General features: G+C 39.6%; 1 protein-coding gene across 3 annotated transcripts in view; it reads right to left on the bottom strand.

Annotated features, from left to right (window-relative positions):
• Positions 1–15071, bottom strand: part of Nup54 (nuclear pore complex protein Nup54) — a 116418-nt gene that overhangs the window by 32657 nt on the left and 68690 nt on the right. For all 3 annotated transcript variants that reach the window (XM_070089592.1, XM_070089591.1, XM_070089593.1), the window contains 3 exons: positions 6795–6900; positions 3928–3965; positions 2814–2963 (listed from right to left, as the gene is read on the bottom strand). In XM_070089592.1, the coding sequence (XP_069945693.1) occupies positions 2814–2963; positions 3928–3965; positions 6795–6900 (294 nt within the window). The remainder of the gene's footprint in view (positions 1–2813; positions 2964–3927; positions 3966–6794; positions 6901–15071) is intronic.

The following is a 15071-nucleotide window of genomic DNA, read 5'->3' as shown; positions in this document are numbered from 1 at the left end:
GTGATGGTGGTAGAGGGTGGTAGTGATGGAGGTAGAGGGTTGTACTGGTTGTGATGGTGGTACTGGTTGTGATGGTGGTAGAGGGTGGTACTGGTTGTGATGGTGGTAGAGGGTGGTACTGGTTGTGATGGTGGTAGAGGGTGGTACTGGTTGTGATGGTGGTAGAGGATGGTACTGGTTGTGATGGTGGTAGAGGGTGGTACTGGTTGTGATGATGGTAGAGGGTGGTACTGGTTGTGATGGTGGTAGAGGGTGGTAGCAATGGTGGTAGAGGGTGGTAGCAATGGTGGTAGAGGGTGGTAGTGATGGTGGTAGAGGGTGGTAGTGATGGTGGTAGAGTGGTAGTGGTTGTGATGGTGGTAGAAGGTGGTACTGGTTATGATGGTGGTAGAGGGTGGTAGTAATTGTGGTAGTGGTTGTGATGGTGGTAGAGGGTTGTGGTGGTTGTGATGGTGGTAGAGGGTGGTACTGGTTGTGATGGTGGTAGAGGGTGGTAGTGGTTGTGATGGTGGTAGAGGGTGGTACTGGTTGTGATGGTGGTACTGGTTGTGATGGTGGTACTGGTAGTGATGGTGGTAGAGGGTGGTACTGGTGGTAGAGGGTGGTCCAGTGATTCTCAAGCTGGTCCTAGTGGCATTAAAAAACCAAGAAGGGATTTAACCCCACCAAAGGACTTGGTACCTGAAGTCTTCATGGAAGGGGATTCTCCTTCCAAGCAATAGACAATCCTGAATTTCTCCTGCTGCTGGCACATCACTCATCAACAACTCCACAATAAAGGTAAGTGGCATTTAATTACTGTTTATTTTGCATGTCCCATTCCTTTCCATATAAGGAAATGTATATTTCATGTAATTTTTTTTTTTTTTTCAGATTTTGGGGTGTCAGGAACGGATTAATTCTATTTCCATTATTTCATAAGGGGAAAATTAACTCGACCAACGGCAAGCCCTCTGGAACGGATTAAAGCTGTTGGTTGAGGTCCACTGTACTTCTCAATATGTATGTACATAACATCTGCTCTCCAACTCTTCATCCTTTTTCAAATACTAAATCATCTCAGCAACCTCTCTTCCACAGTATCTTCTAATGTTTTCACTCTTTATACTCTATTCAGTATTTGCACAATACATTGATCTTATACACATCTCAATCCCTCCAGTCTCCTCAATACAATGCCTTGCACCCATATAAAAGTGTTGACACCATTATACTCTCGGTATTACGTTTTTTAACACTTCAGCTGATGCTCTGAACACATACACATCCTGAAGTCTGCTCATTAACCTTTTATCTACTAATACATATTCCAGCAAACTGGTGTCATTATGTTCTATTTCATATCTCATATACAATGTACTTATTTATCCTCTTTTTCTTAAAAAAATATTACTTATCACTAAACCTCTTTCTGTACACACTTCAATTAGACACTCCCATTATCATTTGCTGTGGGCATTCCAAACTTGCCTACTACATCCTCTACAACATTTTCTCCCAACTTAGTATATTCCTCCTTTGTTGCTTCCACTGATGTTTTTTCTTTCCTCAAGACCCTAGCTACCCTCCTTCCTTTATCCATTCTATCATTTACCTCACCATTCATAAAGTCATCTACTAACACATTCACTCCCAACCATAGAAATGGATTCCCTTCCTCCATAATCACTTCCTCTAATCTGATATGAAAATTATTTACCTAAGTTTCTTCTTTCTCTTATTACCTTACTCTTTATTTTTCATGAAACTATTTCTACTACTACTATTATTATATTTTTTAACACAGGCAGTCTCCCACTGAGGCAGAGTGACCCGAAAAAGAAGAAACAAGTTTTTCTTCTTTTTACACTTAGTAATTTATAAAGAAGGGATTACTAGCCCCTTGCTCCTGGCATTTTAGTTGCCTCTTACAAAGGAAGGATTCTTCTCCACTTCCCCATGGTGTATTATTATGAGAGGTAGTAGGTTGGTAAATAGCAACCACCCAGGGAGGTACTACCATCCTGCCAAGTGAGTGTAAAACGGAAGCCTGTAATTGTTTTACATGATTGTAGGATTGCTGGTGCCTTTTTTTCCTATATCAAGAACATGCAAGATTTCAGGTACGTCTTGCTACTTCTGCTTACACTTAGGTCACACTGCACAGATGTGTACAAGCATATACATATATACACATACCCCTCAGGGGTTTCTTCTATTTTCTTACCATTCTTGTTCTTGTTTATTTCCTCTTATCTCCATGGGGAAGTGGAACAGAATTCTTTCTCTGTAAGTCATGCGGGTCGTAAGAGGTGACTAATATGCTGGAAGCAAGGGGCTAGTAACCCCTTTCTTGTGTACATTACTAAAGTTAAAAAGAGAAACTTTTGCTTTTCTTTTTGGGCCACCCTACTTTGGTGAGATACAGCCCATTTGTTGAAAGATCATTATAATTATTCTTTCAACAAAATGGCCATATCCCACCAAGGCAGGGTGGCCCAAGAAGAAAAACGAAAGTTTAGCTTTTTAAGTTTAGTAATACATGCAGGAGAAGGGGTTACTAGCCCCTTGCTCCCGGCATTTTAGTAGCCTCTTTTGGAGGAAGGATTCTTCTCCACTTCCTTATGGTGTATTATTATTATTATTAACCACTTTTTGGTATATTTTTACAATAAGACAAATGTTATCTACTCACAAAATACCCTCTGACTATGCCGTACACTTTGTCACATCTCCCAGGTGGGTCCACTTGACTTATTAAATTACACAAATTTAATTAATAGCTTGCTTTAAGTTTTTTGATAAACATTTTAAAAGTTAATACAGTAACTTACCTTTCCCAGCACCCCAGAATGCTTGAAGTTGATTCCACTTACGCAGGACCTCATCATTTTCATTATTGAAGTAGGAAGGTGTACATATAGCAAGATGTAGAGCAAGGGAAGGATCTGGCTGTCCTAGTACTGCCTGCTGCTGACAAACATCTGCAAAATATAAGACCCTTGTTAAGAATGTTTACAAAATTATTATCGTCTAAAATTCTATATAAGAGTGGTGTTTGCAAAAAACTATGGCAGCTATGACATTTGTGCATGAATACATTTCTTCCAAGCTTAGTGTACTATACCACCAGTAAAGCATTATTACACAACTTACAACACTTCTTCCAAGCACTGTGCACTACACCAGCACTTCAGGCACCACAGTGCAGAACACTGTAATAACTGTTTCACACTTATACATGCAAAGTGATGATGATCCTGTAATTCTGGTCACACAACAGTTTCAAGAAAACATGCACATATACAATGAATAAGCTTACATACAAGGTAAACAGAATCATCATAACCACTTCAAAGGGATCGTGTTAGTAAAAGTTGACTTAACCCTTTCATGGTCTCTCATGTAAATCTACGTCACTGAGGCCAGCGTCACTCGCATAGATATAAGTCTTATTCATAGCACACTTAACTAAACTGTGAGTGGTAAATTTTGGCCCAAGCATGAGAGAATGGGTTTATGCAGTGAGTGTGCACTGTATAAAAAAAAACTGTCCCATGCAGTGCATGATGACCACAGAGAACTTCTGACTTTGTGTTTGGATTAAAACAGTGATTTTGGAGCATTTCTAGGCTGATTTTTATGTTGTTATTGGCTGTTTCTTAGTGTCAATGTGTCAACTGACAGACTGGAACACATACTAGAGAAATGGAGTTAACTTTGATCAGCCTCAAAGTAGCAGAAATATTAGATTTTTTAGATTTTCCTAAGGAAGGTTAAAACTGCAAATATCCCCACCCCTTCTTCAGAGTGCAGGCACTGTACAGTATTATGCTGGCATTAACTTTTTATCCGGGCATTTTTACCCCAACCAACGGACACTTGATCAGTTTGTTCTATGAAAGCAAAATGATGTTAAATCTAAACCTAAAATTAGTACATACATACCTGATGGTTGAGTTCCAAATGCTGAAGATGTTTTTGTTCTGAAAATATAAATATTCAGTCTCATTCTAAAGTAAAGAATTTTCATGGATGTCCAATAATTATGAAAATTGTGGGTCAATATGGATATCTAACTCATGTGCAGCAGATCCCGGTTACAATCACTACAACCCACAACAAAAGCAGGGCAAAACTGGTAAAGGAAGGAAGGGGGGAGGAAGGTGTCTGGGATCTACTAATCATGAGTGAGATTCCTACACAAATCCTCACTTTTCATAATGTTTCATTAATAATACATGAAAACCAAAGTTCACTATGTTACAAGTTGAGCAATTTATGACATTTGAGATCCACACAGCTGCTAATTTCTTCATGAATCTGTGGTAGTATTATCTCCAATAAAGAGACAAGCACCTCATGAGTAATATTTTCCAAGCATAAGTCTCATGCCTATGTGAGTGGCTTCCACTTAAGTTCCCTTAATACACTCCTTAAAACTGAATATACACATTTTTATCAATCTATCTATAGCAGAATCCATATTATACATACAGTGGACCCTCGAATTTAGTACAAAACTATTTTTATTATCTATAAAATGTATGTTTTGTTAATATTTCCCATAGGAAATAATGTAAATCCAATTAAACCATTCCAGACACCCAAAAATATTAACAAACAATAAATTTTATAGATAATAAAAATAGTTTTGCATACAGAAAAGGCACTACTAAATTCAAGGGTCCACTGTACATGCTTATGCAAGTGTTCACATGTTAGTTTCACTGAACTAAGAGGACAGAATGGAAAAAAAATTAAATCTTGCAGCACTGGAGAAATAATGAACAAAGAAATTGGCAATGTATGTTAATGATTCTGCAAGTCATCACCAGTGATCCAGTCTCACAGCAGGTCTCTAGAATGACAAAAAATATACTTAAAGAATATGAACATTTGAGAAATAAACAGGGAAGGAAACGTAAGTGTGTCTCAGTGTAAGAAATAATTTCTTATTGTTTACCTGCCATCTTTAATGTTCTTGAGACAAAAAAAGCTGCAACCCTACCAGAGTGCAAAACAGTTAAGAGACAAACCATACCATGGGCGGGGATAGAACCCGTGATCTGAGAGTCTCAAAACTCCAGACCGTTGTGTTAGCCACTGGATGGTCTAGAGTTTTGAGACTCTCTGATCGCAGGTTCTATCCCTGCCCGTGGTATGGTTTGTTTGCAATCGTGTCATTAAGATTTCGTGAGTCAAGTTAAGAGACAAGTTCACTCCCAAATATCTGAACACTTTACTTCCTCCATAATTGATCCATCCAATCTAATATCCAATCTTTCACTGCCTATATTTTTGATGTTCTCATCGCCTTGCTCTTTCCTATGTTTACTTTTAATTTAATTCTTTTCCAAACCCTCCCAAATTTCTCAACCTTAGCAGCTTCTCTTTCAAATCTCCTAAAAATAACATTGTTATCAGCAAAAAAGCAACTGTGAAAACTTGCATTCCTTACCAGATTCACTGTCTTCCACTCTCACACCTCTACCTAAAACCCTAGCATCACACATCCCTGTCTAAGGCCTATTACTACTGGAAATAATCTCCCTCTCTTCAACATATGCTAACTTGAGCCTCACTATCCCCACAGGTGTAAACATCCTGTGCTTGTAGATAGATGGTTCAGAGAACCAATAAGTTGATAAATTAGACACATGTGCAACACTTGGGTATCTTTATTGAGGAAACATTTTGCTACACAGTGGCTTCATCAGTCCATACAAAGGAGAATGGTGAAGAACAGAAGTAGTTTGAGGTAATCAGTCCCTCAGCCTTGAGTCGATGAAATCAGTCCCTCAATATTGAAAAGAATACAGCATATATGGGAAGAAGTGTAGACAGGTGAGATGAAGCAGTCGTAGGTGGTATCACACTTGACAAATCAAAATGTGGAAGTAGGTCATGCCTAACGGTTTGTCAAGTGTGATACCACTTACAACTGCTTCACCTCACCTGTCTACAGCATATAAGCCACTTCTTAACACATATGCTGTATTCTTTTCAAGATTGATAGACTGATTACATCGACTCAAGGCTGAGGGACTGATTACCTCAAACTCCTTCTGTTCTTCACCATTCTCCTTTGTATGGACTGATGAAGCCACTGTGTGGCAAAACATTTCCTCAATAAAGATACCCAAGTGTTGCACACATGTCTAATTTATCATCCTGTGTTTGGTCAGGTATGTGATACAGCCGCTTATAGATTACTTTCCTGAATATTTTTTACAGTATTGGTCGATTAACAGATTGGCCAGTAGTTATTAACACGATCTGAATTACAATATTTGTGGATGTGTGTTATCCTGGCTCTCTTGAGCCAGGTTTGATCCTCAAGTGATTTGATGAAAAGTACTATAGAATGAAATATTGCAAAACAAACTGTTAAAAACAGTGAATAAAAAGAGAGACCTAGAAATCATCATTAACAAAAGAATTACACTGGATAATCATATACAGAAGGGCCGCCCTGCATATACAGTATACATAAAATATTAAAGTGAGAAACTACTATGCTACATTGGCCAACTTTAAAATATATGAATTGGTAAAGGCTGATGAAGCTGATTATAATACACATAAAGAACAAGAAGGCACAATACCGTGACTGGAACAATACACAAATAATCCGCACATAGGAGAGAGAAGCTTACGACTTTGTAAATGGTCCAAGTCAGATTGAAATGTTGTTGTAAGCTTTTCTCTACTATGTACAGGTTATCTGTGTATAATATACATAGACCAAAATTGGAATACATAGTGAAGGTATGTTGTTTGCATTTATAGTTCCATGCAACAAAAGCTCTTACCCAAATCCTGAGCCTAGGAGACAGCCTCCTGAAGTGTTCCCGGTTGAAGTTCCAAATCCGAACGTTGGTTTGGCTGCTTGGTTGGCATTTGTCCCGAAGCTGAAGCCTACAAAAATAGTAAAATAAAATAAGGAAAATGTGAACATTTAGAATTCAAAACTAAATATAATTTTGTTTGAACAGTATAATACTGAACGGTTGTAGCTGCACGCCTCTAGCAGGATGGTGATAGTGTGAATGATAGTGAAAGTGCTTCTTTTTCAGGTCAACCTGTCTTGGTGGGAGATGGCCAGGTGGAATAGGTGCTAAGTAACTAGAGGCAGTAAGGAGTGTTTAGGTGCAAAGTGAGGCTCAGGATAGGGTACACAGAAAGAAAAGGGACTTATTTCCTGGTAAAAGAAGGCCTTAGACAAAGATGTTAATAGACAAAATATTAATAGATGGGGTTGTAAAAGAAGTGAATACTAGGGTGTTGGCAAGATATATGAGATTAACCCTTTCACTGTCCATCACATAGATCTACATTATTGATGCCAAGGTCTGTCATGTAGACCTACATCATGAGCTCAAGTCACTCAGATAAGCTGTGAGTAGTAACTTTGGGTCTAAATTTGAGAGAATTGATCTGTATGGTGAGTGTGTATAATATAAAATATTTGATTCTTGCTGAGTTTTCCTGAAGATGGGTAAGGCCTTTCCCCTTACACCCTCTGGTCTGTTTTTCAATAGGTCTGATTCAATTATAGGGACACCATGAATCATGAGCAATCATTGTCATTTATACAGTATTTTATCCAAGAAATAGAGTAAATCTTCTAGTTTCTGTGTGAAGATGAATAAAAGATGAAAGGCAAGTGTAATGTAAGAAAGGCCTGGAAACATGGCTAATAAACAGAAGAAATGTTGTTTTAGTGCCTGGAATGTCTACAGTGTTTATTTTGGACTCTGTAAATTGAAATTTTTTGAATGTTGTGTAAAACTGGCCAAATTACCCAATTCTGTGCACTCTATAGGGTAGTTTTGATAGTTGAATGGGTGCTTTCTTTGCTCAATCGATAGAACAGAAGGCATACTAGTGATATAGCTAAGATTTTGATTGAATTCAGCACTGGAACTGGCTTAAAATATGACTCAGTTGGTGAAATTTACTTGATCTAGACGATCCTTAACCTGAACCAAGTAGGGTTAAAATAAAGCCTTTATCGTTTATCACACACACATTCTCCCTGTCTGTCTGTCTCTTCAGCCATTAGCAGTGAAGATTTTCCATCAGGGCTTTCAGCAGCCATACCTGGATGTGGAAAGTTGATGGGGATCATTGTGGGTCTACCTGGAGGCCATTCCAAGGGCCAACACCCTGGCAGCCCAGTCCTTGGCAGGTAAAAAGAAATAATTTCCTCATCCTCTTTCTTGGAACAGAAATCTTGACAAGAGGTGTCACAGATAGTAAGTTAAAATAACTGCTGTAAGATCATCATCTAGCAGCACTGAGTGATCTCTTGATATATTAACTTGTCCTTAAGAATAATTCCTTTCCTCATTATAATTTTGGTCCAGGATGTAAACTTCCACCACCAGATCAAACTAGTCAGTGTCTTATTACCATAAGGTCTTTGTGTTAAACAAAACTTGATGAAGAATTAGACACATGTGCAACATCTGTGTATCTTTATTGTAGACGTTTTGCCATCCAGTGGCTTTATCAATACAATTCAAGGACATAATGGGAAGATGGTAGAAATATATACAAAAGATGAGGTAATCAAGTCCCAGAGTCTCTCAGACTCTCCAGGACTATTGTGATCTTTACCAACTCCAAGGTTGAGGTACTGATTACATCATCTTTTGTATATAGTTCTACTATCTTCCAATTATGTCCTTGAATTTGTATTGATAATGCCACTGGATGATGAGACGTCTACAACAAAGATACCAAGATGTTCCACGTGTCTAATTCTTCATCTTGTCGATAATGTATGCCATACCTTTACAACAAACAAAACTTGTAACTAGCATCATCAACCAGGCTTCCAGAGAATACAGGTCTATTACAGATCCTGGAAATATATAGTCACATACGAAAAGTGCAAACTACTATCAGAAGCCTGAAAAATATGAACTGTCTAGTAGATGATGGTTGTTAAAAAACAAAAAGGCACAATACCATGACTGGAACAACATGCAAATAACCCACAAATAGGTATGAAAGTACAGTAGTACCAACACTCTTATATGGGTGTGAAGCTTGGGTTGTGAATGCAGCAGCAAGGAGGCTGTTGGAGGCAGTGGAGATGTCCTGTCTAAGGGCAATGTGTGGTGTAAATATTATGCAGAAAATTCGGAGTGTGGAAATTAGGAGAAGGTGTGGAGTTAATAAAAGTATTAGTCAGAGGGCTGAAGAGGGGTTGTTGAGGTGGTTTGGTCATTTAGAGAGAATGGATCAAAGTAGAATGACATGGAGAGCATTTAAATCTGTAGGAGAAGGAAGGCGGGGTAGGGGTTGTCCTCGAAAAGGTTGGAAGGAAGGGGTAAGGGAGGTTTTCTGGGCGAGGGGCTTTGACTTCCAGCAGGCGTGCATGAGCGTGTTCGATAGGAGTGAATGGAGACGAATGGTATTTGGGACCTGACGATCTGTTGGAGTGTGAGCAGGGTAATATTTAGTGAAGGGATTCAGAGAAACCAGTTATTTTTATAAAGCCGGACTTGAGTCCTGGAAATGAGAAGTACAATGCCTGCACTCTAAAGGAGGGGTTTTGGGATATTAGCAGTTTGGAGGGATATGTTGTGTATCTTTATACGTATATGCTTCTAAACTGTTGTGTTCTGAGCACCTCTGCAAAAACAGTGATTATGTGTGAGTGAGGTGAAAGTGTTGATGATGAAAGTATTTTCTTTTTGGGGATTTTCTTTCTTTTTGGGTCACCCTGCCTCGGTGGGAGACGGCCGACTTGTTGAAAAAAAAAAAAATAGGAGAAAGAATCTTATGATGAAGTTTCGGTCCAGCTTGGACCATTAACTAGTCACACACTAATATGTACATGAAAGTAAAGGAACCAATATACAGTTCTCCCTCAACATTCACGAGGGTTAGGGGATCAAGAGCCTCGCAAATGTTGAAAAATCACGGATGTTTGGTGCCCCAAAATATTGTAGGGATATATAATACAATACCGCTTTCTTAACTTGTTGAACCATGAACAATCATAAAATACATGAAAACGTCGTAAATTGTACTAAATACATACATGTTATGGTTTAATAACATTATTTTTTTTTTTTTTTTTTTTTTATCACACTGGCCGATTCCCACCAAGGCAGGGTGGCCCGAAAAAGAAAAACTTTCACCATCATTCACTCCATCACTGTCTTGCCAGAAGGGTGCTTTACACTACAGTTTTTAAACTGCAACATTCACACACCTCCTTCAGAGTGCAGGCACTGTACTTCCCATCTCCAGGACTCAAGTCCGGCCTGCCGGTTTCCCTGAATCCCTTCATAAATGTTACTTTGCTCACACTCCAACAGCACGTCAAGTATTAAAAACCATTTGTCTCCATTCACTCCTATCAAACACGCTCACGCATGCCTGCTGGAAGTCCAAGCCCCTCGCACACAAAACCTCCTTTACCCCCTCCCTCCAACCCTTCCTAGGCCGACCCCTACCCCGCCTTCCTTCCACTACAGACTGATACACTCTTGAAGTCATTCTGTTTCGCTCCATTCTCTCTACATGTCCAAACCACCTCAACAACCCTTCCTCAGCCCTCTGGACAACAGTTTTGGTAATCCCGCACCTCCTCCAAACTTCCAAACTACGAATTCTCTGCATTATATTCACACCACACATTGCCCTCAGACATGACATCTCCACTGCCTCCAGCCTTCTCCTCGCTGCAACATTCATCACCCACGCTTCACACCCATATAAGAGCGTTGGTAAAACTATACTCTCATACATTCCCCTCTTTGCCTCCAAGGACAAAGTTCTTTGTCTCCACAGACTCCTAAGTGCACCACTCACTCTTTTTCCCTCATCAATTCTATGATTCACCTCATCTTTCATAGACCCATCCGCTGACACGTCCACTCCCAAATATCTGAATACGTTCACCTCCTCCATACTCTCTCCCTCCAATCTGATATTCAATCTTTCATCACCTAATCTTTTTGTTATCCTCATAACCTTACTCTTTCCTGTATTCACCTTTAATTTTCTTCTTTTGCACACCCTACCAAATTCATCCACCAATCTCTGCAGCTTCTCTTCAGAATCTCCCAAGAGCACAGTGTCATCAGCAAAGAGCAGCTGTGACAACTCCCACTTTGTGTGTGATTCTTTATCTTTTAACTCCACGCCTCTTGCCAAGACCCTCGCATTTACTTCTCTTACAACCCCATCTATAAATATATTAAACAACCACGGTGACATCACACATCCTTGTCTAAGGCCTACTTTTACTGGGAAAAAATTTCCCTCTTTCCTACATACTCTAACTTGAGCCTCACTATCCTCGTAAAAACTCTTCACTGCTTTCAGTAACCTACCTCCTACACCATACACTTGCAACATCTGCCACATTGCCCCCCTATCCACCCTGTCATACGCCTTTTCCAAATCCATAAATGCCACAAAGACCTCTTTAGCCTTATCTAAATACTGTTCACTTATATGTTTCACTGTAAACACCTGGTCCACACACCCCCTACCTTTCCTAAAGCCTCCTTGTTCATCTGCTATCCTATTCTCCGTCTTACTCTTAATTCTTTCAATTATAACTCTACCATACACTTTACCAGGTACACTCAACAGACTTATCCCCCTATAATTTTTGCACTCTCTTTTATCCCCTTTGCCTTTATACAAAGGAACTATGCATGCTCTCTGCCAATCCCTAGGTACCTTACCCTCTTCCATACATTTATTAAATAATTGCACCAACCACTCCAAAACTATATCCCCACCTGCTTTTAACATTTCTATCTTTATCCCATCAATCCCGGCTGCCTTACCCCCTTTCATTTTACCTACTGCCTCACGAACTTCCCCCACACTCACAACTGGCTCTTCCTCACTCCTACAAGATGTTATTCCTCCTTGCCCTATACACGAAATCACAGCTTCCCTATCTTCATCAACATTTAACAATTCCTCAAAATATTCCCTCCATCTTCCCAATACCTCTAACTCTCCATTTAATAACTCTCCTCTCCTATTTTTTAACTGACAAATCCATTTGTTCTCTAGGCTTTCTTAACTTGTTAATCTCACTCCAAAACTTTTTCTTATTTTCAACAAAATTTTTTGATAACATCTCACCCACTCTCTCATTTGCTCTCTTTTTACATTGCTTCACCACTCTCTTAACCTCTCTCTTTTTCTCCATATACTCTTCCCTCCTTGCATCACTTCTACTTTGTAAAAACTTCTCATATGCTAACTTTTTCTCCCTTACTACTCTCTTTACATCATCATTCCACCAATCGCTCCTCTTCCCTCCTGCACCCACTTTCCTGTAACCACAAACTTCTGCTGAACACTCTAACACTACATTTTTAAACCTACCCCATACCTCTTCGACCCCATTGCCTATGCTCTCATTAGCCCATCTATCCTCCAATAGCTGTTTATATCTTACCCTAACTGCCTCCTCTTTTAGTTTATAAACCTTCACCTCTCTCTTCCCTGATGCTTCTATTCTCCTTGTATCCCATCTACCTTTTACTCTCAGTGAAGCTACAACTAGAAAGTGATCTGATATATCTGTGGCCCCTCTATAAACATGTACATCATGAAGTCTACTCAACAGTCTTTTATCTACCAATACATAATCCAACAAACTACTGTCATTTCGCCCTACATCATATCGTGTATACTTATTTATCCTCTTTTTCTTAAAATATGTATTACCTATAACTAAACCCCTTTCTATACAAAGTTCAATCAAAGGGCTCCCATTATCATTTACACCTGGCACCCCAAACTTACCTACCACACCCTCTCTAAAAGTTTCTCCTACTTTAGCATTAAGGTCCCCTACCACAATTACTCTCTCACTTGGTTCAAAGGCTCCTATACATTCACTTAACATCTCCCAAAATCTCTCTCTCTCCTCTGCATTCCTCTCTTCTCCAGGTGCATACACGCTTATTATGACCCACTTCTCGCATCCAACCTTTACTTTAATCCACATAATTCTTGAATTTACACATTCATATTCTCTTTTCTCCTTCCATAACTGATCATTTAACATTACTGCTACCCCTTCCTTTGCTCTAACTCTCTCAGATACTCCAGATTTAATCCCATTTATTTCCCCCCACTGAAACTCTCCTAACCCCTTCAGCTTTGTTTCGCTTAGAGCCAGGACATCCAACTTCTTTTCATTCATAACATCAGCAATCATCTGTTTCTTGTCATCCGCACTACATCCACGCACATTTAAGCATCCCAGTTTTATAAAGTTTTTCTTCTTCTCTTTTTTAGTAAATGTATACAGGAGAAGGGGTTACTAGCCCATTGCTCCCGGCATTTTAGTCGCCTCATACGACACGCATGGCTTACGGAGGAAAGATTCTTTTCCACTTCCCCATGGACAATAGAAGAAATAAAAAGAACAAGAGCTATTTAGAAAAAGGAGAAAAACCTAGATGTATGTACAATATATACAGTGGACCCCCGCATAACGATGGCATCGCATAGCGATTTTTCCGCATAACGATTACTTTTATCGCAAAATTTTTGCCCCGCATACCGATTAAAAACCCGCATACCGATTTTCGTCCGAGACGCGTCCAATGTGCCCTCACATGTGCCGGCCGTCCCATTGTTTACCAGCCAGCCTCCGCGGTAACATCCAAGCATACACTCGGAATATTTCGTATTATTACAGTGTTTTCGGTGGTGTTTCTGGAAAATAAGTGACCATGGGCCCCAAGAAAGCTTCTAGTGCCAACCCTGTGGTAAAAAGGGTGAGAATTAGTATGGAAATTAAGAAAGATTTTGAAGGGTTTGGGGCTAACCCTGAGAAGCCTATGCCAGTTGTGGAATCCATTGTGCCTACTTCAAAGATTAAGGAAATGTGTGCAGAGTGGTTTGAACTGCAAACCTTTATAGATGAAAATCACCCTGACACAGCTGTTGCAAGCCGTGCTTGTGACTATTTCAATGACAATGTTATGGCCCATTTTAGGAAAGTCTTGAAGAAACGGGAGGTACAGAGCTCTATGGACAGATTTGTTGTGCGACAGAGGTCCAGTGACTCTGAAGCTGGTCCTAGTGGCATTAAAAGAAGAAGGGAAGTAACCCCAGAAAAGGACTTGCTACCTCAAGTCCTAATGGAAGGGGATTCCCCTTCTAAACAGTAAGAAGATAATGCTCTCCCCTCCTCCCATCCCATCAATCATCACCAGATCTTCAATAAAAGTAAGTGTCATGTAATTGTGCATGCCTTTTTCAGTTTGTGTGTATTAAAATTAACATTTCATGTGGTAAAAAAATTTTTTTTTCATACTTTTGGGCGTCTTGCACGGATTAATTTTATTTCCATTATTTCTTATGGGGAAAATTAATTCGCATAACGATTATTTCGCATAACGATGAGCCCTCTTGCACGGATTAAAATCGTTAACCGGGGGTCCACTGTATATATATGCATGTGCATGTCTGTGAAGTGTGACCAAAGTGTAGGTAGGAGTAGCAAGATATCCCTGTTATCTAGCGTGTTTATGAGACAGAAAAAGAAACCAGCAATCCTACCATCATGCAAAACAGTTACAGGTTTTTGTTTCACAGTCATCTGGCAGGACGGTAGTACTTCCCTGGGTGGTTGCTGTCTACCAACCTACTACCTAATGAATAAACATGTATGTTTATTCATTAGGTAGTAGGTATGTTATTAAATACCACTGCCTCCACCACTGCTTCCACCAATGCCTCCACCACTTTCTCAGCTACTCCGAGTCCCTACTACCCTCCCTCCGACCCCGCAACTGGCAGCCAGCCCTCCCACCACTGTGTGGTGAGTGTTTTGTTTGTTCATTATTTGCTATTAAACTACAGTATAAATAATGTAAACCCATTCATGACTGCACATTGGAATGGCTATTTGGACAGGTATTGGACGGTGACATCATGTGTTTACTCTTGAACACAGCAAAGAATCAAACATTTCTGCTACTGCTAATAATGACAATAGTAATAATAATAATAATAAATGCGATAGAATTGAAGAAGGAAATTGTACAAAAATACGAGGGAGTGGTTGACACATCGTCAGT

This window comes from Cherax quadricarinatus, chromosome 29 (genome assembly GCF_038502225.1).
Source record: "Cherax quadricarinatus isolate ZL_2023a chromosome 29, ASM3850222v1, whole genome shotgun sequence".
NCBI classification, from domain to species: Eukaryota; Metazoa; Arthropoda; class Malacostraca; order Decapoda; family Parastacidae; genus Cherax; species Cherax quadricarinatus.
This window is presented reverse-complemented; position numbering and strand designations above follow the sequence as displayed.